Source organism: Perna viridis, chromosome 9, assembly GCF_037379345.1.
Source record: "Perna viridis isolate PV_CMFRI_1.1 ecotype Kerala chromosome 9, ASM3737934v1, whole genome shotgun sequence".
Classification (NCBI taxonomy): Eukaryota; Metazoa; Mollusca; class Bivalvia; order Mytilida; family Mytilidae; genus Perna; species Perna viridis.
This window is the reverse complement of record NC_142453.1, coordinates 9,304,621-9,332,541: the sequence shown is the minus strand read 5'-3', so window position 1 is coordinate 9,332,541 and position 27,921 is coordinate 9,304,621. Positions and strand designations below refer to the sequence as shown.

At 32.7% G+C, this 27,921-nt stretch overlaps 2 protein-coding genes across 4 annotated transcripts; one reads left to right on the top strand and one right to left on the bottom strand.

Annotated features, from left to right (window-relative positions):
• Positions 1 to 102: 102 nt before the first annotated feature.
• Positions 103 to 20,656, bottom strand: LOC148606591 (lissencephaly-1 homolog). Its single transcript, XM_088547146.1, has 13 exons — positions 20,528 to 20,656; positions 15,775 to 15,894; positions 14,765 to 14,843; positions 13,934 to 14,008; positions 12,494 to 12,700; positions 11,090 to 11,186; positions 10,628 to 10,699; positions 9,608 to 9,710; positions 8,712 to 8,808; positions 7,146 to 7,277; positions 6,049 to 6,159; positions 5,530 to 5,686; positions 103 to 4,525 (listed from the first exon to the last, which is right to left on the bottom strand). The coding sequence occupies exons 2-13, from the start codon at positions 15,804 to 15,806 to the stop codon at positions 4,452 to 4,454; spliced, it is 1,236 nt and encodes a 411-aa protein (XP_088403272.1). The 5' UTR covers positions 15,807 to 15,894; positions 20,528 to 20,656; the 3' UTR covers positions 103 to 4,451.
• On the top strand, positions 20,631 to 27,921 carry LOC148606590 (RNA N(6)-adenosine-methyltransferase mettl16-like). Of its 3 annotated transcripts, none has more exons than XM_088547141.1 (8): positions 20,631 to 20,690; positions 22,160 to 22,495; positions 23,269 to 23,409; positions 23,980 to 24,238; positions 24,611 to 24,680; positions 25,880 to 25,969; positions 26,388 to 26,522; positions 27,069 to 27,921. In XM_088547141.1, the coding sequence occupies exons 2-8, from the start codon at positions 22,174 to 22,176 to the stop codon at positions 27,786 to 27,788; spliced, it is 1,737 nt and encodes a 578-aa protein (XP_088403267.1). In that variant the 5' UTR covers positions 20,631 to 20,690; positions 22,160 to 22,173; the 3' UTR covers positions 27,789 to 27,921. The 3 variants fall into 3 exon arrangements, with proteins under 3 accessions (XP_088403267.1, XP_088403266.1, XP_088403268.1); XM_088547140.1 differs by having other exon boundaries at positions 20,639 to 20,779; XM_088547142.1 differs by lacking the exon at positions 20,631 to 20,690 and adding an exon at positions 21,022 to 21,129.

Here is a 27,921-nt window from a genome sequence, read left to right as displayed (position 1 = left end):
GACTAAGATGACTTCCCCATAAAATAATACCCCAGCTGCAGTTTTTTTGCCCTGTGTAAAAACAGCTAATCGGGCCAAAAATTACAAGAAACACATTATTCGTCCATTGGATATATTTATTTATTGACAGACATAACAATCAGATCAAAATTTAAATTCTCTGAAATAAAAGCTACAAAGATACACAAGCCTTCTGATAAATAATTGACAGACAAGCTGCTAAAAAAGGCCATTTCTGGAATGATTCTAATACATGTACATGTATGAAAAAATTGCCCAATTTGTGGGCAATGATCTTTATTAACTCCCCTTGTACTTATTTAAATATTTACTTGGACGATTCTTGGACAAGATCTCCGTATACATGAACATTGGGGAAAAAAATTCTATTTAATTTATTTTCTTCATTCCTTTTGTTCAAAGGTACATTATCCAAAATCTAGCCATAATAGGAAGGAGATTTATTTTCCTACAGTAGTATATTGCAGCTTGTTCATCTAAGAGAGATGTTTTGTGACAACAGATGATTTAAACCTAACCCATCTTAGCACTTATATTGAAAATACATGCAATTACTTAATAGCTATTTATAGCAAAATTCTGTACACACTGAAAATAATTTTATCAAATCTTACTTCTCTTTTTTTTTAATATTTTCCTTAACACTTATAATAATTTTTAATATAAAATCTTTTTTTAATTTTTCTCTCTAGCTTTTTTTTCTTACTCTTTTCCTTTGATTTTGTAAGAAAAGAAAATTTACAACTTGCTAGAAAATTCCCTAATTTCAGTTCTAACAGCAACATTATAACAATGGTGTTGATAGAAAAAAATTGAAAAGAAGGATTTTTCTGCAACAGAGATATGCCAATTTTCTGACCCTGTAGCATGCCTTTGAATTTCTACTAGCTCTTCTAGTACAACTACATAATACAAAATTGAATTATTTTTCAATTCATTCTACCCGAAATGTTATATTCCATGCTACAAAATTCAGGAAAATTGACATATAACCAGCACTCAACAACACAAGCATTAATATATATATATATTACATCCATCTATCATTTGTTTAAGTGTTCTGAAGTGTTAAATGAAACAGCTTAAAGAGGGTCATACAATCCTCTACGAAAAAATAGTTTGTTCCATTCTCTACACTTCTGGATAAATGTCGAGAATAAACACCACCCCCCTTTTTAAATCTGAAGGAAAAAAACAACATATATATTTATCTTTGGTTTCCATCAACGAGCTCATAAGACATGCAAATATAACTCATTTGCAATACCAACATTTTGCAAAAGATCAAAAACCATTTGGTTTACACATCCAATTAAAATCTTCAGAACCAATTTTGTAGAAGGCATTAGTTGAATCTATAGGCGAAATAAGAATTTCATCTCCATTGTAAAATGGGTGCCAGTCTAAAGTGAGACGTCTCGGATTTCAACCATTGGCAGGTTATAGCTTAAAATGTCATGAATTTTGTGTCTGTCAATTTGGAAAGCCATAAAGTATATTCAAATTTAATGCAATCATTGCAAATTAGAGAAAAAATATATAAAAATCACAACACGATGAAGGCTAGCATGTTATTATAGTGAACAAATCGAAAGTAACAAGTCAACAAATGTTTTGAACAACATGTAATGGTTCTTGGCACAAAGTGGTTTTGTCAATGCATATTCAATTATTAAAACAAAACAGCTTGGCTGCAAAAAAACAAAAACTAAATAAAAATTGCAATTACATGGGGGCTACTTGACTAGAAACAGGGGAAGGGGGTTCCAGCACTATAAATCATATTTTTGTCAGAAATGAAATCAACATTAACATGTATGAGATATACATATCACAGATCAGCTTCAAGCGAGGCTCAAAAGGGGAAATAAAAAGGAAAAAAATAAAGGGGCAACAACCCAAATTACGTAAAAAATGAAAACTTCTTTCCAAAACCTGAGATTCAAACATAAATGCAATCTAACAAAAAGGCCTAATTTCATCACAAAAGTTCACATAACAAATTGATAAACAAAAGTATAAAAACAGAGAAAATAGTCATCCCTACAAGCATGCAAGTACATTCCGATTTATAACTGAGACATATTTGCATACCAGTAGGACTCTATATGCATGTACATGTGAATGTATAAACATTCAATTACATGTAAACAAATTTCTTGTGTACCTGAAGAGATCCTACAAATATACAATTAATACATATTTGCATGCTAGAAGGGACTTATTTCTACAATAATATCATGGGTTACTGGATTCTTTAAAGACAGATTGATACTGTGGGCAAAATTGTGCTAGAACTACAATAAAAATTCATAACTAAATGATAGCTACTAAAGTATTCAACTAAAGAATGTGACTGATATATCAAGGAAGCCATGTTGAAATAGAGATCTAAATTTCAGCTTTTATAAAAGCAAGAGATGATCATTTCTTCACACCATTTTTCTCTTTCAGCTTGAGGAGGCAGAATGTGGACTTCCTCATTTGTCACCTAGTCAGTAAAACAAATTGACATGATTAAGGACCAGACTCACCAGTATCATGGAGTCACTTTAACATAATATTGCACATTTCATTCCACTATAAATACAATTGCTCTTACAATTGCTGAAATTTTTATCTCCACTTCAACCCCAATAAAATGTCGACAGTTTATGAAAATAACTAAATAAATATTGACAAAATAACTACAACATAATATAATGTGAATTGGCAAGTTTAGGTTTATAAGTGCATCAAAATTGCTATTGATTATGTGTTAGAGGGTTGAATTGCAAATCTGGACAAGAGCATGAGTGATATTTAATAAACTTGTGAGATGTGCAGTAAAAACTACAGACTATTGTTTGCAGAGGAGGCTAGTTTTCACAGAAGAATTTCTCTCTTAATGCAAAATAAATTATCATTTTTCGCTATCTTCAAATTTGAAAATGACATTGAGTACGCTCTGCATTGTTCAACACATCACTGAAATTGTTACGATAGTTGTTACACACCGGGAGTAAAAATATTGTGTAGTGAAAAATAGCTAATGAACACAGAATAAACTGGTCTAACAAAAAAAAGGACCTTAAAAACTTTTAAAGAGACTTTAGGTAAAAACTTTTCCTCTTACATTTTCTCACCTTCAGCATCAAACACTTCTTGTACTATAATTCATTAAATCAAAGAAAGCTACCAGAACTTTTTGGTGAGTGTAACAGATGATGTAAATTTTCATGAATTCCAAAACTTTTTGAATAATTATATTGATACAATGTACACAAAGGAACACAAAGGTTCAGCAAACTGACTGTTTCTGAATCAAAAATTTGAACTTGCATTTGTAAATAGAAGCTAAAAGCTTCAAGCTTCAAATATAAGGACCAATACATGATAAATGCACTCATTTACAACATCAAGGGAATGACAGATAAAGAGAATAGATAAGGGAGATAAGAAAAGAGAAAAGATAGATCAGAAAGAAATGTATGGAAACAGGAATTGGGGATAACAAAAAATATATATATTCTTTGATATCATGTAATACTGTTATTTTCTTTCAAAAACATTTGTGCCTGATGCTCTGCATCACATCACGGATGGTACAAGCAGGATCAGAAGCTTCACAATTCTGAACGTGATGACTATGAAAAAACATTCTACTAATGTTAAAATGATGTGCATGGATTCTTGAATAGTTTGCTGACACTAACGAAAATGAAAGAACCTTCCTACAAGTATATCTTCCTCTATAAAACATTTACTGTAACAGCATCCCATCCCCTTAATATGATGATACAGAAAAAAAATGCTAGAAGAGTTCATTTGATGTGCATTATGGAAGTATTCTGTGTGTGGTGTGACATCTTTCACATGTACAACAAAAATTTGTATTTAGTCTACTACATACCAATACATCAATATTATAAATATCCTAAGGAATAAATGGACCATTGATTTAAGATACCATCCTTCTAATTCAATAAGCATTATAACAATACATTACTTCTCGTCATGTACAAATGAAGTTTCTGTGACAATTGAATATTGTCAACATCACCATGGTAACAGTTGTCAAGGAGAGCCATTTCTTTATTTTTCCTAGCAACCATTTTACTTCAGTAATCATCCATAGAAGTTGATCATTACAAGACAACATCAGCACTGGAAGCGAGCGATTGAGTGTAGAAATGTATTCCATTCAGGGGCAATAACCCTTAACGCTAGTCATGCATATGCATGAGATTGATATATGATGCCAGCAAATGTTGAGATGAAAGAATTAGCAATGATGACACATAAATTGGTCAAATGTTTTATGAAAACAAACAACGCAGAGCTGTAATGGTTTCCACAAACATCACAGTGAGGGGCACACTTAGTGCCCGAAGGAACAGCGCTATATTGGTGTTGTCACTAAGAATTTTGTAGACTAATTATCCACGTCATTAACGACACTCCCAGACTTTCACACTCTGATCAACAGAGCCGGTTATCACAAATGGTGCTGTCCTATGCATGTCTGGAAAATATTTAAATTAAAGAGAAGTTTGAACCCAAAACTCTGACATTAAAAAAAAAGAACACATTGAAAGATTCCATTAAATAATAATGTAGTTCAACAGATATTACATACACCCGTGATGATAAATACTTATAAGATTCTTTGATTCCATTACAAGCATGGCAAATCTGTTCACCCAATTATATCATGTTTGAACTTGTAAACATATAATTTTTTCACCGTATTTAAAGGTAGAAAATCACTCTAGTAGTTGAAATGCAAGATTCAAAGCCCACAAACATGAAAGTTTTTTCCTGCTGATAAAATACTTACTTGTTAATGACTGATTATGTAAAAAAAACTTAAGACAGGAGTTACTGGATCATGATTTAACTATGAAAATATTGTATGTTTAAAGGTTTGCATTCCTTGTATTTAAGTTTAAAAAATATTTCTAGTTTTGTAACTGAAGTTCAGTTTGCTTAAAACTTAAGCATTTTCATGTTATGTTGTGTCATTGCCAAAGCTTTTTTGAGATGTATGACCAAAATACTGTGAAAGGACTATTGTTCCTGGGGTACCAATTTTCTTGGTTTTGTGGGTAGGCCAAACCATGAAATTCGGTTCCAAAAGAATAGTAGATTCCCCTGAAAATTGGTATCCACGAATTAAAGTACTTTCACAGTAATAGAAACAGAGCTTCAGTGACATATTTCAGAAATAAAGTATGTAGTAAAGGAGTGATTGTTTGAAACTATTAATGCAGGTGAAAAGCCTGTCTTACAAGCAGTCTTGCATATTCCTGTTTGTGGAGACATCAGCGATATATCAACATAGTTTGGTATCATTAACAGTCTCAGTGGTTTTTTATTTTTTGTACAAAAAGCCCTGTACCTCAAAGGCAAAGCCTAAAATCATGTAAGTACACAAATCCAAACTGATAGGAGGGCAAGTCATCAATGTCACTCATACATAAAAATTGTGAAATTGGGTACTCATAACTAAATTCCGATATACACTACCTAAAGATGTGACAAAATGTGTGTGGGCTTCCAGTGTCTTGTGGTTTCTCTTGTTCTTAATGTCCCATATTCTTAATGTCTTGTCATCAGATGCACTCAGGATGTACTTCCCACCAGGATGAAAGATAAGTCCTCGTACCCAATTATCATGGCCAATCTATAAATACAGCAATGTACTTAGTAAAATAACTATATATAAAATGGCTGTTTTCTAAAGCACTCTATGGTTATATATTAGAAGTTCACATAGAAAAGACACATGAAATTTATTGAAATTAAGATCAAGAATAAAAAATATCTGTGTTTCAGCTAACATACTTTAAAATACTAATGGTTGGTTGGTAGGCAAATTTCTTTAATTTTAATCTTTTTTACTGGTTTGTGTTGTAGACACATTCAGACTTTAAAAGTGCTTGTCAAAAAATAGCAAAAAGACTTAAGGGTAATCACAAAAACAATAGGGTCAGTAAGGTTAGTGGAAACATAGGTAATTTTTTTTAAGCTTCAACAACCACTTACCAAAGTGAATAGACAAAGTCCTACACTGATGTCCCACATTTTGATGGTCTTGTCTCTGGATCCAGAAATAAGGAATGGTCCACTTCTGTTGCTACCTTTCCCCTTCTTGGACTGACAAACAAAATGACAAGTCAAATCAGTTCGAATTTAAAAAAATGTAACAAACAATAATTTTCAGCACATCTGATTATATATGTATACCTGTAATATCTTTCGTGGCTGTAGTGATTATCATTTTGTTTTTCAAAACTTTAAATTGATTATTCCAAAAAGCTGGGTTTTTTTTAAATTTTTGTTGCATGGGGAAATCATTTTGTTTTATCAATGCAAGTCCTAAACTGACCGTGAAAATATTAGGGCTGGAAGAAAAAAACTTGGCAAGTAAAGAAACCCAACACACATACTAAAAACCTATTTTAATACTTCCATGGCTACTTGTCATCACATTTCAGACCATCAGGGTATCCTTTTGAAATTCTAATGCAACTTTCATTGTACCAAAGAAGTTTAATGGAATTTCAGGACGTAAATTCCACATTTCATTGAATAAGATTTTCAAGGCATGCACAGTTTTATTGTATTATTAATTCAGATAATCTTATTGCATTAGAAAATCTAGTTTGACACCTTCAATTCTTTCAATACAATACATTTTTATCTCCTAATTGCTAAAATTCATTTTTGGGACTACCAATCCGATTACAATATTTTCTGTAACAAAAACATAATCACTGGAATTTATTTTCAAGCTTTTTTTCCTACTTGTGCAGTGATTAGGATTAGAGGGGCCATGCACCATTCAACACATTCAAATTGAAAATGTCTCATATAAATTTGAAATTTTTACAATCAATGTTAAAAGAATATCCCATTGAAAAATCTGAATTTAATAAAAAATGTCCCACTCTCAAAATTCTAATCCCAATCACTGGTTGTGTCAACAATGAAAATTAAGTTGCTTGCCAAAATAATTGGGTTTACAGTATACAACCCACATTTCTACACTGCAAACTTCTACCATAAAAAAGTTTCAAAGTAAATATACTAAAAATACAATGTGTTATATTGATTGCTTGCTCATCTTAAAAGGTACTTACATCACTATTAACAGCATCATTGATCTCTGGATGGGCTATTTCTGGGGCCCATGCAATACATTCTACAACATGCTCATGCTCTCTCAACTCAGCTTTACATTCTTTGGTTGCTGTCACCCAGACTCTGACAGTCTAAAAATAATCAACAGGTACACTGTAGAAGTGTGTAACTTGTGTTAAAAATTTTCACAGAATCGGGTGATGTATGTTATGAATATTAAAAATTCAAGAATTTTAAATTTAAACATCAAGGACATAGGTCATACAGAGGTCATGCACCAATAATGGTATGCCTATGTTAAAGAACAAAGATGTTATGGCCCAGACCCAAATCTGCACAGACAGACAGATTCCTATATAACCCACTGAATTTTGTTACCAGGGGTATAATCAACAGTTCAAAATAAGATGTCAAATAAAAGGGTTGTACAGTCCATGAACCGATCCACGCAACTATTTGATGGATCGATGACCGTTGACTGATTGATCGCTGAAGGATCGATGACTGATGACCAGTGACCAATCTGATCGCAGTTTTGTTATGTAAAATGATGCAGGATCTGTTTTGAACAAAAGCAATGTAAAATAAAAGTATAAATTGATGTTTAAATGTATTACATTATATAAATATGTGTAAAACTGACAAAGAAAACAACAGAATCGTAAAATACATTGACCGCTCTGTGGTCACGTGATGCAATCACCAGTTAAATGGATCGGTTTGACAGATCAATGACCGACCAGAAACTGATCGGTGATCAATGACCGCTCGCAATTTTTGTTGCACGGATTGGTTCAGGTGCTGTATGCCTAGAACCCATGAAAATAGTCATCATTTAATTTATTAGTGGAATTCATGTTGTCCTGTGTGTACTTTTATGGAGAATTTGTTTTTAAATATCCTTTTGGTGCTGTTTTTTACAAGAACTTGCCAGTGTTTGTACTTCTGAATGAGGTACTTTAAAGGTACAACTATGGGTGTTTGAAGCTTCTTAAATTTACCCAAATTTTAGTTTCCTTATACTCAGTTCAAAAATACAGGTACTTGTATATATATAATAAATGCAAAAACAAAGAAAAATATCAACTGAAAGTTATACTTACAGTCCGACAAAGCAGATTCTGATAAGTTTATATTTTTAAAGCAAAATTAAACAAGAGGCTCAAAGTAGCTGAAATCCCTCTCAGGACCGGGTACAAGCAATCTTTATTTACTACAGTTAATATCAGGTAAGAATTTACAGAGAAAGCAACCAAAAAGTGTTTTGAAACTGGCTTTTGATAGAAACTAAGTGACCACAGCCAAAAATAAGATTGGCAGAGGGTTTCCAATTGTAGAGGGTTAAGGTTAAAGATCAAAGTCATTAGCCTGAATGGTGTCAGAGATTCTGGTAGTCATTATGTTTAATTATGCAGAACCCAAAGTAAACCATGAGTAGAAGTAATCCTGATCAACATTTCTACAACACGTCACAGTACAATACCAGCTTATACAAAACAAACTAGTACCAGCTAGTCTGAAAGCTTCAAATTAAGTTATTTTCCTGTGTACAATCTATTCTTTACCTGGTCATTAGAAGCTGTTGCTAGTAAAGATCCATCATGGTAAACCCTTACCATCCTCACCCACTCTCTATGTCCAGTGAAAGTCTTCACACAGTACCTGTAATATAAATACAAAGTAGGAAATGCCCCAAGGGCATCAAGTTGACTTTTTAGGAGTGGAAATTCCAGTACTTCTCCAAGTTTCAAATCAAGTTCAAGCACCCTGGTAAATGAAATTGCACCTCTGGCGATCGCTAATTTAAACCCCTGCCTTCAAAACATCAGTGGGTCATCAATACCTGAATTACTTAATTTATCATTTACCGACTCTACATATCATGCAAGCTTATTATAACATAACTTCCTGTAGCAGATCATCAACCCTGCATGCTGCAAGTTTATTTGATACTTTCCTTATGAATCCTCAAAGCTTCAAAGACTAAAGGTAAGGAAATGTGGAAGAATAAAAGCAATAAAAGGGAAATGTTGAGTTTGTCCAGCATTTTCTTAAAAGGTCTGGGGCCAAGCAGTTGATCATTGTTATGTTCATTTATCTTGGTCTGTTTCCACAAAGGTCTGTATCTGCAGGATCAAATGTACAGTCCAAAGCAGTGACTGTCATCACATTTCAGACCATCAGGGTATCCTTTGTCTGGTTCCACAAAGGTCTGTATCTGCAGGATCATATGTAGTCAAAAGCAGTAATTGGGATTACAGGGGGCAATTTGTCATTCATCACATTCCAGCTGAAAACAAATATTCTTAAAAAGAATGTAAACGAATGGCCAATTGAAATTCTTAAGACCATTAAAAATGGCAAATTCTCAAAATTTTAATCCCAATCACTGAAAAAAGGTATGAACTGTCCAAAAAGCTTTTGAATACGATAAGGCATTAAATATACTCCCTGGACTAACCCTGAAGCTATTTCCCACATCTTGATTGTTTTATCTCTAGAACACGAAATAATGAAGTCTCCACTAGGCATAAATGTAACACTGGATACATTGTGGTCATGGCCTGAAATAAAAATGTATGAACTAATAAGAAGTTTCATGTGCTATTTTGAATAATTTTCCAAAATAATACAGGTGTCAAAATAAATTTTTTTGAGACCATTAGCCAGCTGAGCTTTAGTACGAAGACTTGAAAATTAATTATCATAGACAAAAAGTTAGTAGCCCAGGATTTTTTTTGGCTAGAAGTAAGGGTGAATACTAAGAATGTAATTTTATGTTTTTGTTGTCCTCAAAGCTGCATGTGCATGTGAAATTGTAAACCTAAATGATATTGCCATTGGTAATGCAAGATTTCTAATTTTAAGAACGTGTTTCCCATTAAAATTGTAATGACAGTGCTAGGCATATAATTAAAGGTAACCACAGAGATGTGGACTGCAAAATTTGGCTACAATAATTTTTACCCAACTACTTTTTCACAATCTGATACTAGGACTACTACAACTATAAAAAGTAACCATCCAGGTAAATTTCTGGTTACCTAGGCAACCATTAATTATTTTTCTTGCATTATTGTGATACTAAGTTACTCAAAACTTGAAATATTATTGCAATAAAAGTTTTGTTTCAATAGAGAACTAACTACTCAAAAAAAACAGGAATTCCTAAAGTGATTTCGCTTTAAATACAGTTAAAAATCATATACACTACTCATTTGATAATTACCTAGATCTGTTTTAATGAGTTACTTCAACATAGTTTTTGTCAAAAGAAAAAAAAACCAAACAAACAAACAAAAAAAAACCCATTTAATTCACCTAAAAGAAGATAAATAATATAACTTCTGGGTAAATATATCTGTGCTCAATCCAAAGTCAGTGAAGAAACAAAGGTCATCATACTCATCAACTTATATTTTAAAGTTATCAAAATGTGATAAACGATTTCATGAGATCTTCTCATCAGTTTTTCACCTACCATACAGAGTTTTAACACACTCATAGTCTGTGAAGTCCCAAAGTTTGATTTTCATATCAGCTGAACAAGATACTGAAATGAAAAACACAATCACTAAGAAACACATTACAAACTTGGGTTGAATCATATGTAAAACAACAATTGTTGCAACTGAACACAGCTTACGGTTTGCACAAACAGACTTATGTAGTGGTTGGCATTGAAAGAATTATTGTCTTACTGTATCAAAAAATCCAACAATACACTTTAAACTTCACAGCTAACTACTTTTCACTTACATTTTCTTAGTTATTAATATTCAAACAATTTAACTGTACAGAGCGTGATAACAAGCCAACAAAAGTCTAAATTAAATTTTTGAAAATACTCACTAACTTCACTTCAATTCATTTTTGTCTGCTATTCTCTACTTTCAAATTTACCAATTTACAAATACCATAGTATAAACCAAACTGTATTTACCCAAGTACTTTCCAGTATGATCGAATGCTATGTCTTGTACAGAATCTGTGTGGCCTTTCAGTGTTCTCTCATAGTCACCAGTCTCATAATCCCACAGCTAAAAACAAATACAATGATAAATAAATTATCACAGTAATATAAGGCTTCTTTACAAATTATCAATGATTACATTCATTTAGTTACCTTACATTTATGATGGCATGCTATCCATTCAATACCAAAAGATTGCACTGCAGTGTACAATGATTCCACTTTCCAATCACCACGGGCAAGTGCAAATTTGATGTTGAAAAGTTGGCAAGTAGAAAACTTGAAATTTTGAAGAATTTGTTTAGTTCAGAAAGCAGACTTTAAAAGTGGGAAAGTTAAACCTTATTTGGACTTTTCCAGTGGAAGCCTAAAATTTTCTAAAATCCTAGAACACTGTACATAACATGACATATATATATTTAAATTGATGTTCTTCTTAAAACTAAAACAATCAAGTATCCCAGACAAAATTTACCTTACTTAATTAGCAGCTTTGCTACTTTACTTAGGTATTATTATGTTGACATTAGACTTTGTGCAAACTTTTCTACAGTATATTCTAAATATATGTATAAAAAACTTGTACAATTTTTTTTGTGACATATATACATGTACAGACATTATTTTCTATAAGAAATTTGAAAGATATTGGTACTAGTGATGTTTTGATGAACGATTTAAATCGAAAATCAATTGATTTTCCAATTTTCAGCAATGACTGATTTTTTGTCAGAACTGATTATCACAAATCCAGATGAAAGCTATGTTTTTTCTGCATTCTATTATTATTTATCAAATATTTGTAAATCAGCCCTTCCTTACCTTATTTTTTGTTTCAGAGACAAGATCAGGCCACATGGCCACGGGGACAATCAACAACAATAGTTGTTAAGACTATCAAAGCAAGAAAAAAGATGGGTCATTTGAAAATATTTCGGGTTCATTAAAATACCATGAGATACCATATTTACATACATAAAATGGCAATCTACAAATCTCTTATCATCTTAAAAAAAATACTGAATACAATAGGTTTAAACATTTTGAACTCATTCATTATAGACCTAAATCTTCCAGCAAAAATATGATTTTAATCGAAAATCACATCGGACAGATGAATCTAATTATACCAATTAAGTGATTATGGATTTTCATCAGATTCCAAACACTCATTGGTACTCCCACTCATCCCTTCTGAAACTTTGGTATTTCATTCTCTTGTTCAACTGTACTCTACACATAAAAATGAATTTCTAACTCCATTGGAAATAGTCATAGATCTTCAATACCAGTATGGAGTTGTGTAGGAATCTACAAATATGTATCAAAGCTTGGGCACATGACTATAGCTATATACATGTACTTTGAACAAACCTTGATTGTGGCATCCTCACTGGCAGACACCATAATGCTGAATGTTGGGTGAAATATGACTCTGGTGACAGGACTTCTATGTCCACTAAGAGAGTATCGTTCTGGTGGGCGAGGGATCCATTCTGTTGGGCTACGCTTGTCACGTGTGGGTCCTCCTGCATTGAATTCTTTTTCAGCCTCGGATAACTTAGCCTCAAGGTCAATGACCTAGAAAATAATATCATGATGAGAAGACATGAATAAATAAATGAATCCAAAGGAAGTCAATTCACAGTTTTGTTATGTTTAATTCACTGCATGTATCAAATTTAAAGGTCAAATGTCAAGAGTTCATCATAAACACCTTCAAAATTAATGACACACACACACACGCACAGTAAGCCAGCAAAATGCCAAGAAATTTATGTTCCTTACCCACTCAAAGTGTCACCAATTAGGCCTAAAAAAATTTGTGTTTCCAGTAGCATCTTCAAAATTGGGTTCAGTAGGTAGGTTTTTTTTTAATGAATTTTGAATCTCCACATTGGAGAGCAAGGCAAATCTAGTTGAAAAATCGATGATGAAAATGCCAAAAATCTGTAATTTTTGTTGGTGTTTTTTTTCTTACACCAGGAAAAAATAGGGTCAGTTGGGTTACCCGAAACACAGAAGCCTTATAGTTACATCAAGCTCTTCCCCTTTTCAACAAAAATGGTTACACTCATGTATCAATTCAACAATCTGTTTCCTGCTACCCTAAACATTTTAAGTAGCTGTCTTGGTAAGAATCATGCAAAATCTGAAAAATGTGATACACCCCAAAAAAAGCCAAATATTTTTATTTTTGTAATTAAGTTGTTTTATGGGTCTATGTTATAAAATGCATAATTATTCACTCAAATCGGTCTGCTCTTAGGAGATAATCAACATTGAAAATCCAATAGATTCTATTGTATTTGAGTGCCATTTACAGAATTATCTCCCTTAATTTTTAAATCTACAGTGCATTCTATATAATTTTTATCTCCTAAGAACACAGGCTGTATGAAAAAAAACTGAATGATAATTTCTGTTTACTATGGCAATTCAAACAAAATATCAAAAATAAAAATATGTAGGCTTTTTACCCATAAATCACATTTTGCATGATTCTTAGCTGGAGTGCTATTTAAGGCCATTTTGAATCAAGCACTGTTAAAGTCGAGATTATTTTTCCAATGGCTTAATGTAAAATGTTTTTGAAAAATAAAACAATTTCCCTAACGACCTACCATATTTTTCTTGATGGTAGCAGAAAACAAGAATATTATTTTTTTGTGCCTACGCTGTTTTCAGAGGACACAATGCATGATCTCCTGGTGTCTTGTATCTTTTGTAGATTCTAAGGTGTCCCCTCTTCAAATATTACAAGCATATACATGTTTTTATATACTATTATATTTTTAAAACTACATGATGTACCTTTTTCTGAAGTCTTATAACAGATGTCCATTTCTTCTCTAATAATCCAGCATACTTTTTGTCAACTTCACCAGGCTAAAATAAACACAATTTCATTTCTAATTTGAAAAAAAGAAGATCTTCCTGTATTTCCTTTTTCCTATGTAATATTTCATGTCTATGTAATGCATTTGTACCATAACTGCAGACGCTAATCAAACAAAGTTTATATTTTCAGATCAGGCGTCAATTTCACAAAAAGTCGTAAGTGTGAAAGTGATTGTAAACTATGACGTCACAATGCTATTTTAGGTTGTGATGTCATAACTTACAATTTCACTTACGACTTTTTGTGAAATTGACACCTGGTGTCCAACTTACAAAAGTAAATTTATTTTGTGTTGACCATGTTGAACTCCATGATCAAAGATCAGAGCAAGACAATAATAAGCATGCACCTGCTACCACATGTCAGACCTGGCGAAATCATTTTTCAACCTGTCTGACATTTGGTACGGCAACCTAACAAAATCTGCTGGACCGAATTTAAATTTGCCTCGATTCAGACGCCATCTTTAACCCGGAAGTTTCGGTTGAGGCGTGTCTAATAAAAAAAAACGTACCGGACATCTGGTCCGTAAATCATGCAAATTTTACAGGACCGGCAGCTAAAAGTACCGGTCAAGTCCGACGAATTTCTCCATGACTGCATGTACAAGGCTTTTCGTCAGTTTATTCACCAAACACCCGAGGTTCAAATGACGCAGAAATTAAGATGAATTTGATTATCGAGTACAGCAAAATCCTTTCTAACATTTTATAATATTTTTCATATAAATTATAGAAACTGACCATGCTGGTTTCCTTTTGGAATTCTGTGAGGGCATTGAGGTATCCATTTGAGGCTAAGTAGTCGGCAATTGCACGGTTCCTGTTAAAAGATAATGATACCAATCAATTAACACATTACATATAAAAATGGACACCTAATGCTCACAAACCTTTGTTTTTACTTTTGATCAATCAATTCATCAAAGAAGAAAGAAACAAATGTCAACAAACCTTCAATTTTAATGTAGATCAAAATGTTCAACAAGAAAGAAGAGATACAATTGAAAAACATCCATTACTAGTTGTAAGTACTTTGTAACTGAAAAATAACAGCCAAAAATGTAATTAACATTTGGCTATCCACTTGGCCTTAATTCAGCACATTTTGAAATTAGGAAATAAGAAAATACACACAACCAAACAAATATAATATGCTTCAGTTTGCTTCATAGCTTGACATTCGGATTTATCATTTAGCCTTTCAACTACTGTTAGATAAATTCACATACATGTATTCCATTGAAAAGCATAGCTCCAAATAGCAACTGGAAGTTTCTACACAAAGCAATACACTAAGGCCAAACAAAATTATATGTTGGTTTCCTGTTACCCTACCTATCTCATTTTTTTTGTGCCTACCCAAAACATTTTATGGCCAAATTGGCTCAAGCACCATTAAAGTCTGGACTTCTTCCTGGTAGCAGGAATCAAGACTAATATTATTTTTAGTCTTAAAGTACCTATAAAACAGGAACCAATCAGGAATCATGACCAAAAGGACCAATGACACTCCCCCATCCCTTCAGATTGATTAACAATATAACCTGACAGAGAAAAAATATGAAGAAAAATGATAGTTTACAAAAGATCTTTCATTCTTAATTTAGTAACCTATCTGGACTTCTGAGTCATTTCCTTTTCTTGTGGGGATGTACATGTACATGTTACCACATACAAAAATGGTTCTTCATGAAATGTCCACCTCGAAAATGATTAAGTAATCTACATAATGCAGTCCTTCTAATACTTACAATTCTTCTCTTTGCCTTTGTGATAAAACCATGACTGGAGTTAATGTGATAAGTCTTTTTTTTCCCCTTTTTAATTTCTCTTCTCTTGAAATCTGTACTCAGTTCATTGTCAGTATATATCTAAAATCAAAAAATAAATATTGTAGAATGTACATGTATAATATCAGTGTGGGAAACCATTTTTTCCCCAACTTGCCATACTGGCTAGTGGAATATTGATCTTGCTAGCCAAATAGAAATTCAACTAGCCAAATTTTATTTTTGTTTTTTGTCTGTACTATGATCTGTTTTCTCTTGGATTTGACTATCTTCTGCCTTTCTTTTTCTTTCTTCAACTATCTTTTCATTTGTTTCTAAATTTATCAAAAACTTTTCCATTTTCGAATGTTCCCTCCTGTCGAAGTTTTTCAAGTACTTAAAGTACTCCATTTCTGAACTCATATTTTAAAAATAAAATTATATTTCAACAGATGCATCATTATGAAACAAGAAAATGTTTATAATTTGCTTCTTGTTCATCTTTATTTTGACAATAAACAACTAATTTGCAAGGTAACATATCATAAATTACCCAGATAATTTCGTTTGAATACTAATATGAACGAGATCGGGACTGTTGCGTAGAATTTGGCACATCCTGTTTACCGGAAATTTAAATGGCAGATTGTAAACAATACTTTAAAAGTCAATAAAATTGTGCAAAATTCACTTGACATATTCAAGCTAAACTTCTTAATATGTAGGGAACATATTTTTCATGTATGATGTTAAGGGATGTTTAACTTTCCTTGGAACTCACCAATCAAATGACAGTCGCAAAATTGACGAGTATAAGCTAATGAGAACTTGCCAAATTACACATCTACTCATATTTGGCAAGCTGGCGAGCGGTGGTTTCCCACACTGTACACAAGGCCAAGAAAAAAATATATCTATTTAGGGTAAAATCGATGATAAAAAGTGGGTGGGTAAATACAAAAATAATTTTTTTTTCAAATTCTCTTTTAGACCAAAAAATAATGTTTTTCTGCTACCCTACCTATCCTAGTTTTTTCCTACCCCACTAGCACTTTTAAACCATATCAACTCAATGTAAAAAGTTTTTGAAAACTAAAATAATTTCCTTACCTACATGTACCTACACTATTTTTTTCTTGTTGGCAGCAGGAAACAATAATATTATTTTGTTTTGCCTGAATATGACTCTTTTTTAAGGATTTCTTGACTTAAATAGTGATCAAATAAAAAATGATAGTTTTGTGACATTTCATAAAAATACCAATAATTGGTGATAGGCAGATAGAGGCAACCTTTCAGACATTTTTTTATCTGGCCTTATGGATACATCAGGGTAAGACAGGACTGCTTTCTATTTTACAAATTTACAATGTATGAAATATATTATAACCAACTTAAGCAGTGTACACTTATGAACTTCAAAGCACTAAAAGAAGTTTTATTTTTCCAAATGTTGGTATGTAAGCATACATGTAGCTTGAGAATACAATTCACACAATTCTTTCAGTTTTTATTTAACATGTGTGTATTTCTATTGGATTCCAGTCCATAAAGTAAAATTATCAATTCTTAATCAGGGATAAAATTAGCAGTAGCCCATGGCTACTAGATTTTGAGCAACCAAACTTTTTGAGTATAATTTAGTTGAACACATAGAAAATATTAAACAAAAATATGGTCTGGGCTACCAGGTTGTATTTCCTAATTTTTACCCCTGTTAATTGAAACATAATTTTTGAATTATCAGAAACTGCAACTGTGGACAAATAAATATTAATAAAAAATACAAAATATCACTGTTTGCCCAAATACAACCAAAATATCTGAAGGCATGTTAAAAATCAAATCAAATATATTGCATGAGACAAATGAAACAATACACAATGAACTTCTGACAAATGAATATTCAATTTTATATGTACAAAATGACAGCATCAATGCCAGGAATTAACATATAGACAATAACATTAAGGCAATCTTCTACTGTAAGGCATTTGGGAGAAGTTCTACAAGAAAGTTCAAGTCTATACCATTCATTGCATATGGCACATCTGTATATGCCATGGCCTTCTGAATTACCCTCTGCTTTAAGGTCTACAAACCAGTAAAAGTTTTTGATCAACAACTTTTAGTTTGGAACAGCACAGTCAGGGTGAAATTCGTTGGACACGACAGTACTTTTAGCCCCCAGTCCGGTAAAATTTGCATGATTTCCTGACCTAATGTCAGGTACATTTTTTATTAGACACGCCTCAACCGGAACATCCGGTTCAGTGTTCTAGCTAGGATTTGAAAATAGAGGGGCACAGGGAAGAGAGCACTTTAACGCGTAGCATGTTTTTTTTTCAAGGGACATTGATTTTATGTAGGTGTTAAGTCAGTAATTTGTATTCTTATTGCTTACCAACCAACTTTTGAAAATAAAGGTCACATCATAATAAAAACTCAGTAAATTTGACTGCATGATTAATATACATGTATTCATGACATCCTTATTGTATTGAAAGACCTTTCTCAGATGACCAAGTGTTTTTAGAAATTTAACATATATATATAGAGGTGATTAAGCTGAAAATGTATTACTGTAGCCTTCAGATATCCTATGAAAGAGTTAGGAAATCAGTTTTGATTTGATCAATTGTTGTGTGAACAAGACTTGTCATTGTTCTTGCAGTGAGAAAACAAGTCAACTAATAGAGGTGATAAGGGCAAGTGATTCTTAACATTTATGACATACTATGAGGTGAAATGTTGCATTAAATGTTACAAATATTCAATATCAAAATCTTAAGTAAGTATAAGAAATATTATTTCCTATAACTATTGTAATTACAACTTACAGAAAATGCCCTTTACTGATGAAGATATAGAAAATTTTTAAAATATTGAAATTATAACTGACATCTTAAATAAACAAATATGTGCAACATGCAATTGTTTACACCGGTAGTTCTACAAAATTTAGACCTGTTAACTTGAAAATACAGGTATTTGTAAAATTAGTTGTGCAGTAGATATTAATTATTAACCAATGATTGGCTGTCCATAAAATTGTTCAACATGTAGATCCAATCGGGATTCATTTTCTACTTGTCAATCATTATCGGATAACCCTGGTCAGCTGACTGATCACTGATAATTACCAGGTTTACCTGAGGGTTAATTACGACAGGATGTAATTAATGAAGGTGACACCTCTTAATTGGCTTGGGGTAATTTATTAACAAGAGTGGAAATCTTAAAAGGCCATTCTGATAATTGTAAATGGGCACTAAAGGGGTGCTCAATAGGCGCAGTGGGGCGCGGGCATGATAGGGGCGGGGCATGGCGCTCCTCCATTTTGCCCTAGCTAGGACACTGTTTAAAGATGGCGTCCGAATCGAGGCAAAATTAAATTGGTCTGGCAGATAATTGTTCGGTCCAGCAGATTTTGTTAGGTTGCTGGACCAAATGTCCGACAGGTTGAAAAATGATTTTGCCAGGTCTGAGAGCAGACCTGATCTCCAACACTGGAATCTAACAGAATATTTCATAATTACGGTAAAACATTATGAGTCTGCGACTGTTCTGTTTCAAAAGAAACTAGCTACTCCTACTCTCTTCTTGCGCCACTTCGCATGTACTATGATTCAAAATGGCAAAAAAGCAGGGTCTATCATGAAAAATTATCAAAACTTCAATAAATAATGTAATTTTTAAGCAAATATAGTACCAGCATACAGGAAAATGATTCCAGACTCTAACTATATACATGTACATATAGGTGTTACATGCATGATTTGAACTTGTGAGTTGTTAGAAGAGGTTGAAGAACGGTACCTCATGGTAAAGCTGAATCTCCAACTTTTTGTATGGCACATTGTTCTGACCTTAACCCCACATATCCAAATATAAAAAAGGAGGGTTGCAGGGTCAGGGGAATTTTGGACTAATAACCAAGTTCCAGTTCTGTTAATCTATAAATAGATGACAAAGTCCTCATAATGTTATTTTATGCAAATAAGTTATAGCTTGGAAGCACTGAGAACCTGATTTCCGTCTGATAGGAAGTCACGTCTTTTGGACCTTCCATAGAAAGTTTGGTATTTTCATGTTTTCTTGACCTTTATTATATGGTCTGCAAATTATTATGCAGATATTTTTTGTTGTTTCCATCAAACCATAAGAGTAGGCCTTTCTGGCTTTTGCCAAAAAGCCTGTAATATGAGCACTTAGTAATGCCCGTTTCACTTATTAGTGGCAAGAAACGTCAAGAAGTGATCAAGAATAGTGACAGAAGATTCTTAAACCAATCTGTATATTCAACTCCTTCCATTTACAGGTTATAGCTGCCTCATATTAAATATCCCGAGAAATATGACCAATCCTGTTCAGATTTCAATGTGTACATGTACAAGTATTTCATGTATTCACTGTGAGAAGAGATGTATTAACATTTCTATTTGTAAAACTACTAGGATATACAAACGGTGAATATACATTGCAAAATGACACTTCAATTCCCAAAACAAAGATCTAAAGTATGAGAATGCCAAATATTTGAGAGGATAACATAACGGAATATACTTAATGAAATGCTAATTTTTGCATGAAGTCATTCATTGATCTGTAATGACAGACCGCCATTACGACGCTGTCTGGGGCAAATTTTCTGTCTCAAACCACGCGATTTTCACTTGTTCAATGTATTCAATGGAAATTTGGGTTATCCTATCATTTTTCTATGCAAAATTACCTGTCAAACCACTTAATTTCCTTAATTTAAACGAAAATTTTATCACTTGCAGGACTCCACACGTAAATTCGTCCGAAAATAAATATATTGCGCATGCGTTGAAGTGGACATACGGAAGTGGCGAGTCCGAGAGTTCAACGAGAAGAAAGATGTCAGCGCCCAGGTGGGTCGTTTTCAAAACGTACTCTTTTGTTATTTCACTGTAACACGACTCATGTAACTTGACATTTCTGGACAATAATTGTCAACGAGGTAAATGTGTCTTCTGATGTCAAAGCTGTTTGATTTTTTTGCCGAAATACGTATACGTTTTTACTTTGCCAGTTTGGGCTAATCGTGTTCAATATCATCAGATTTAAAATGTTTAACTTCTAACTCGTTTAACTTCAAGGCCAATAAGGGACATCACGTTTATCTTTCTCAGATAATACGAGGAAGGCATTTGCCTTAAGTGCTGGTGAAGCATTTACCATTTTTGCTTAATTTTATTTAGGGTTACATTGTATGTCGTCTGTGGCAGCCGGTAAAAGATATTCCAAATATTTGTAATTTTACTGGTCAAGCAGCTTTGGGATCGGCCAAGAATGTCTTGTTTAGCTAAGGTAGAATTTCTTTTTAAAATGTCCGAGGAGTTCCAGTCAAATAATTTGTGGGTCTTTGAAATGTTTTGTCTAGTATGTTTGTTTTGAATACATTTCATAGATGATAGTCATGTAGCTTTGATGTAATCTTCTCAAGTGGTCAATAAGATATTTTTTTAGATAAACTTTTATGCATTGAAGAGTGAGCTCAGCTTGCCTATAATCTGTATTAGCTTAATGTCATCACAAATACTCCTTAATGTTGCACTTCATCATGGCTACATTCAAATGCCGTTGCACATTCACGATATGTCATGTCTAATTTTATAAAATCATTTGTCAGATCATGAAATGGGATCATATTCAATTGTCTCAAAGAAAAAAAATAAGATTATTAAAATCAATTTTTTTTTTTGATAGAATAATATGAGGAAGGCAATGGCCTTACATGTATGTGAATGAAGTCCAAAGCAAAAGTATCATGTTCCCTTTTCAACAAGTTAGACTTGATGTCATGTATCATTTTTCCACGTTTGGTTAGGAATTTTTCATCAGTAATAAGTGGGAGTTTTTTTTAGTAACATGCTATCCAGGATGCTTTTAGATATTAATTAGTATACAGGAGGCTTTTAGTTAAGTACAATGTATATAAAAAATTATCCTGGATGTTTTACATACAGTTTTTCATAACAATAATTCTGGATGTTATTTCATGGGTTTTTTTACACAGTTTTTCATCCAAGATATTATTTAATTGATAAATATCAATTTTATCAAAAGTATGAATTCTTGTTCACTCTATGTGAACTATTTTCAGGATATTACTGTAGTATGAAATAATATTCTGTGTACAATTAGGAATACCTCTAGCTTTTTTATAATAAATTATAGTAAATATCATCATTTAAGTAGTGGAAACAATTCAATAGGTGTAGAAAATAAGGAAATGATATCCTCTGGAAATAAAATTAATGTGAAATAATTTCCACAGGATACTATTATGTCTTACATAAGTATGTGTAACCAAGAATTTTCAATCATTACATTTCAGATTAAACAGGAATCATGGCATTGAACAAGTTTATGCATCCTAGGAATCTGTATAAAAGTAAAAAAGCCAATTTCCAACTATTGGCAATTAAATATCCCGAGTTCAGAAAGCATGTTTTTCCAGATGTCAGTGGAAAGCTGTTTTTAGATTTCACTAATCCAGAATCATTACGACAACTTTCCACAACCTTAATGAAAGAAGACTTTGGATTGGATGTTGTGTTACCACCTGACAGACTAGTGCCAACAATTCCCCTTAGACTGAACTATATTTTGTGGATTGAAGATATTTTGAAGGAATCTGATATCACTGGAGATATTGCTGGAATAGATATAGGTAATGGTATCGGGCAATTTTTGTAGGCCTGGGATATATTAATTAACTTTCTTGGGTCTAATTTGACTCTAACAGTGGAACAGCCTTTTCTATAGTTATTTTCTAATTTTACAAGTTGCAGACAATTTACTATGTGAAACATCCACTAGCCAACTTTACAAAGGTATTGCATTTGGCTAGTACTAATTGTTGGTAATTTTCTGATTAGTATAATACTGACCTTGGATAATATCGTTATATTTATTGGAACATGCCAAAAACATTTCTACCAACCTAACACTTCATGTTTAGTGTTTGTGGGTCGTGGCTAGTGAAATTTTATTTTGGCTTGTTGAAATGAAAAGTTTTTTGGAGACTTTGGGAGAAGTGCATTTTCCAAAGAATAACATAAATAAAGCAACAATAAATTATATGCATCATACTTTATTTCATATAAAGCTTACACAGTAATAATTATTAAATGAAGATGTATCTAATGAAATGAAAAGTTGCCATAGTTGTAATGCATGTTCTATTTAAAGAGTACATTCCCATAAAATTAAGAGCTAAACATTATGCAGTATTTTTTCTTCTCTTTATCTTTTAAATGTGCTCCTCCATAGTGTGGGTTTAAAGAAGATAATAAAGATACTGAGGAATACTAGAAAAGAGTATTCATGAGGATGGAGGTAAAGTTTAGGTAACAGAATTATGACAGTCTCATGTTATTTGTATTTTCTTACAAATGTTGGGTTTTTTTTATATAGAAATTAAATTTGTCTTGCTATTTATAGGGACAGGTGGAAGCTGTGTCTACCCTCTCCTGTCAACCAGTATCAACAAGTGGAAATTTCTTGCCACGGAAGTTGATGATACTAATTATGAGTATGCTGTGAAAAATGTCTACAAGAATAATTTTACCGAGTTAATCAAAGGTGAGTTATTGAGGAAATTCTTGTTCACTTATATATTGTAGCATCATTCATATTACAAAGTTCTAACTCCCAACATAATGGATAAGACTCCTTGGTGATTCATTGTAAGAATTTACCCTTTAGCCAAGTTGATGTAGGCCAGAGAAAAAAAAAATTGTCTGTTTAAGGTTACCCTGCTGGACTACTATCATGATTTATGCATGTACCTCTGAAAACTGAAGCTCCATGTCAATGTAATTTTGTAGACACACCTAGAAGTGAAGTATATATTTTTTTATAAAGCTAATACTGTGAAAGTACTATTGTTTGTGGGGAACCAATTTTCATGGTTTTCATGGATAGGTCAAACCATGAAATTTGGTTCCCACCGAATAGTAGATTTCCTTTGACGAATATACTGAAAACTTCAAAACCATGAATTCAAGAATCTACAAACTTGTGTTTCTTCACAGATCCATGAAAATTGGTATCCACGAATTAAAGTACTTTCACAGTACTCTTATTACAAACATGAACATTCGGAATGCTTGAAAAGGGGAGTTAATTCAACTTACACATATTAAATTTCAGTTGTAAAGGTAGAAGAATGTGCCATTTTGCTAGATGTTTTGAAAGACTCCAGTGAAAGCTACCATTTCTGCATGTGTAACCCACCATTTTTCTCTGATCACCTAGAAGCACAAGGTATAACAAACAGCAGAACAGATGACAGACCAGAGCCAAATTCTGTAAACACAGCAAGTTCTACAGAGAGTGTAGCATTTGGGGGAGAGGTGGAATTTGTTAAAAAAATGATCCATGAGTCATTGGAGTTGAAATATAAAGTAAGGTAAACTAACTCTGATTAATTTGATTTTTATTAGGAGTTTGATTTTTTTTAATATAAATTAACCAATTTTATTTACATTTCAGTAGAAGAGGTTGTTGGTCCCATACCTAGCCAAGACACACCAAAGACTTTGAAATTGGTAGTCCACAAACAGTGCGCCATATTGGAGATAGAATTATGTCTCAAGTCAGAATAGCGTGCCTGAGCAGGCTTTTCTTCATTGGTTAAAATTTCATTTGTTCCTTATTTTTCAGAGTAACAATGTTTTCAATGAAAATTATACATTTCATTTTAAATACGAGTTCTTGGTTTGGTTGAGCCACAGAAACCACTGATAATGGTAAATATATGAAGATCTGTCTCTTATTTCAGAGTATTTACAAGCATGGTTGGTAAAAAATCCAGTCTGTCACCATTAAAAGAGGAACTAAGACAACTAAAGGTAAGGAAAAACAAACATTGTGTCATGAAATCTTAAACAGAAGATATTTATGTTAGAGATTTTCTTGAGTAACATTTTTAATGATGCACTTTTGATAAGACATTTAATAGCAGCCAATAGTAGGGCTGGCTAATTATCGGACAGTGCTCACCCATTTTTAGCTCACCTGGCCAAAGGCCATGTGAGCTATTGCCCTCACTGGGCGTCCATCATCATTAACAATTATACAAAACTCTTCTCCTCTGAAACAACTTGACTAATTACAACCAAACTTGGTATGAATGTTCCTTGGGGTATCCTGCATATAACTGAAGTGGGGATTTTTGATTTGTAGAAAAACATGGCCATTGTTATTAAAATGGAACATAGGGGTCAGACAGTAGTTTTTTCACATATATCTCCAAAACCGTTAAGTTTAGCAGGGGAAAAGTGTTCAGTATGATGAGATCTATCTCTGATCAAATTTTGGTTTTAATCCACAAAGCCTTGTTGGAGTTATTGCCATTTTTCAATGATTTTTGCTATTTTTAATGTTATTTCTTCTCCTCTGACACTACTTGAGCAATTGAAATTAAACTTGGTATGAATGTCCCTTGGGGTATCCTGCCAAAAATTGATGTGGGGATTTTTGATTTGTCGAAAAAACATGGCCACCATTACTAAAAATAGAACATATGGGTCAGACAGTAGTTTTTCGCATTTATCTCCAAAACGGTTAGGTTAAGCCAAATTGCTAAAAGCTGAAATTATCCTGATGACTCTTTGTAAGAGTTATTGCCCTTGAATGGGGGAAAAAATGACTTTCTTTTTTACAGTTTTCAGTCAATATCTAGAAAACTATGATATATTAAAAGAAATTTTTAATTGTTGAAATGATCATTGTTCAGGGTTTGGTTTAGACAGTTTTTAGTTGATTCAGGGTTTGGTTTAGACAATGTTTAGTCAGTTCAGGGTTTGGTTTAGACAGGTTTATGTTGGTTCAGGGTTTGGCTTAGACATGTTTTAGTTGATTTGGGGTTTGGTTTAGACAGGTTTTAGTTGATTCAGGGTTTGGTTTAGACAGTGTTTAGTTGGTTCAGGGTTTGGTTTAAACAGGTTTTAGTCGATTCAGGGTTTTGTTTTGATAGACTGTTTTCTGTATTACAAAGTCGTTTTTATCCTATTTCTATTTAATGAGTTTAAGGTTTTACATTTTTTAGATCACCAACTTCTCAACAACTGAGTTCTGCCAAGGAAAAACAATGAGATGGGGAATTGGATGGACGTTTGATGATAAAGTTCAATTTCCTGTAAGTTTGGTTTCAAACAGTGCTTAGGCCAAATTAATGTATTGTTTGTTTCCACAATAACATACAACTCAGACATGTCAGAGCAAAGACAGTGATACAACCATATTGACTTGCCAGATTGATTAACATTGGTTCCACTTTTTTGAAAAAAAAATGATTGCCCTACCTACATGTACTTCCCCATCCTGAATTTATTATAAGTTAGCCTTATGTATCAATAGATTTAAATAAAATGTAGGATTCAGAATGTTAAATATAAAAATAATCACTTTCTCCAATCAATTATTCTACCAGTATATTTTTTTGAAACAATATCTATCATTATGTGTGACAATATTGTTGTACAGTTAATTAAAGTGATGGAGCATTATCAATGTTAAATATAAATTAAGTAATATTTCAATTTTTGTCCCCATAGAAATCTCACTTCAAGGAAAAAAAGAAGGAAAAACGTCCACCTCTGTCTTATGTGGTTCCAGAGGAAACTGCAAACCTTATGTACACTATAGAGGGCATTGCTTATCAGCTTAAGGAACTTCTGAAAGAGTTGGAGGTATAGACTTTCATCAACAATTTTATCCTTTTTCTATTTTTCTTAATGCCTGATATTTTTTTATTTCATAATACTGCTGTGATATTAAAAATATTAGCTATTTCAAAGGACAGTGTTACATCAAATCAAATGTGATGACAAATGTATACAATACAGAATGCAGCAGTTTTGAATGTCTTTACAGGTCATCCCATTTCGCCCTGTCAGGCTCGCAGTCATATTATCTCTTTTGATATCAAAACGGCTACCCAGTTGCAGTTAATTATTTCTGCTTTATACATGTACCATACATCAGTTGTTGAATTGATAAAATATGATAGTGTGCATAATGGATGGTTATATTGATTGGTGTAAGAAGGGGCCATGCATGTACCATTGATCATATTCCAAATAAAAATGTCCTGTTGAAATAAGAAAGTTCACAACAAATGTAAAACAAAATCAATAGAAGCTCTCATTGAATTAAAATTTATTAAAATTTTGCTTCTACAATCTACTTTTATGAACATTCATAAAGTCTTTTTCAAGCAGAATTTTGAATTTTAGATGAGATGGGTGGAGAAAAAATCTACAGATGTTAAGGTTGCCATGGTGATCACTGCTAAAAATAATACATGGTCCCATCAAAGAAGGAAACGTAGAAAACAAAAGTTGGAGGGAAATGCACAATCAGATGATATTAATCAGAATAAAAAAAGAAAAGTTGAAGGAAAATCAGAAAAAGATGAAAATATTCACAAATCAAAGACAAACTCAACTAACTCTGATGGTTCTCATGAGCAAAGCAGTATGGGTAATAGTTGCCAAGCAACAGAGAGTAGGAAAAGAAAGCACTCAGGTGAATTAGATGATAATGAAACAAAGGTTCCTAAAATAGAATGTGCATCAGGGATCATAGACAGAAATAATATGAGCACCACCGAGATGGATGATGCTCGAGAAATTGAAGACTGTCAGAAGAAAGCTGCTTTTAATGGGGCAATCACTGTGATTAAAACTGGGAAAAATGTTGATTGTAGTTTAGTCACAAAGGAACAAAATCCTGTATCTGAACAAGTGAAATCAGGGGCTAGTGAGTTAATGCAAGGATCTGAAATTGCTTCAAAAGACGAGGAGTGCATTTTGAAATGCAACTTGAGTGTAAAACTTATTGAAGATGAAAAGGTTGCCATAGAGATGGCATGGATTGATGGGACATGTCGTGAATCTATGAACCAAGTTTTACAGTACTTCAAAAATCAGTTGCAAAAGATTATTCCAGAATGAATATTAATGCTGGGCAATTTTATGGTAGCCCAAAATTGTTTTTGATAAAATATGAATTAATCCTAATACATAATTGTAATACATAAGTGTGAATGAGATACTCTTGGAATTAAATCAACAACAAGAAAATTAA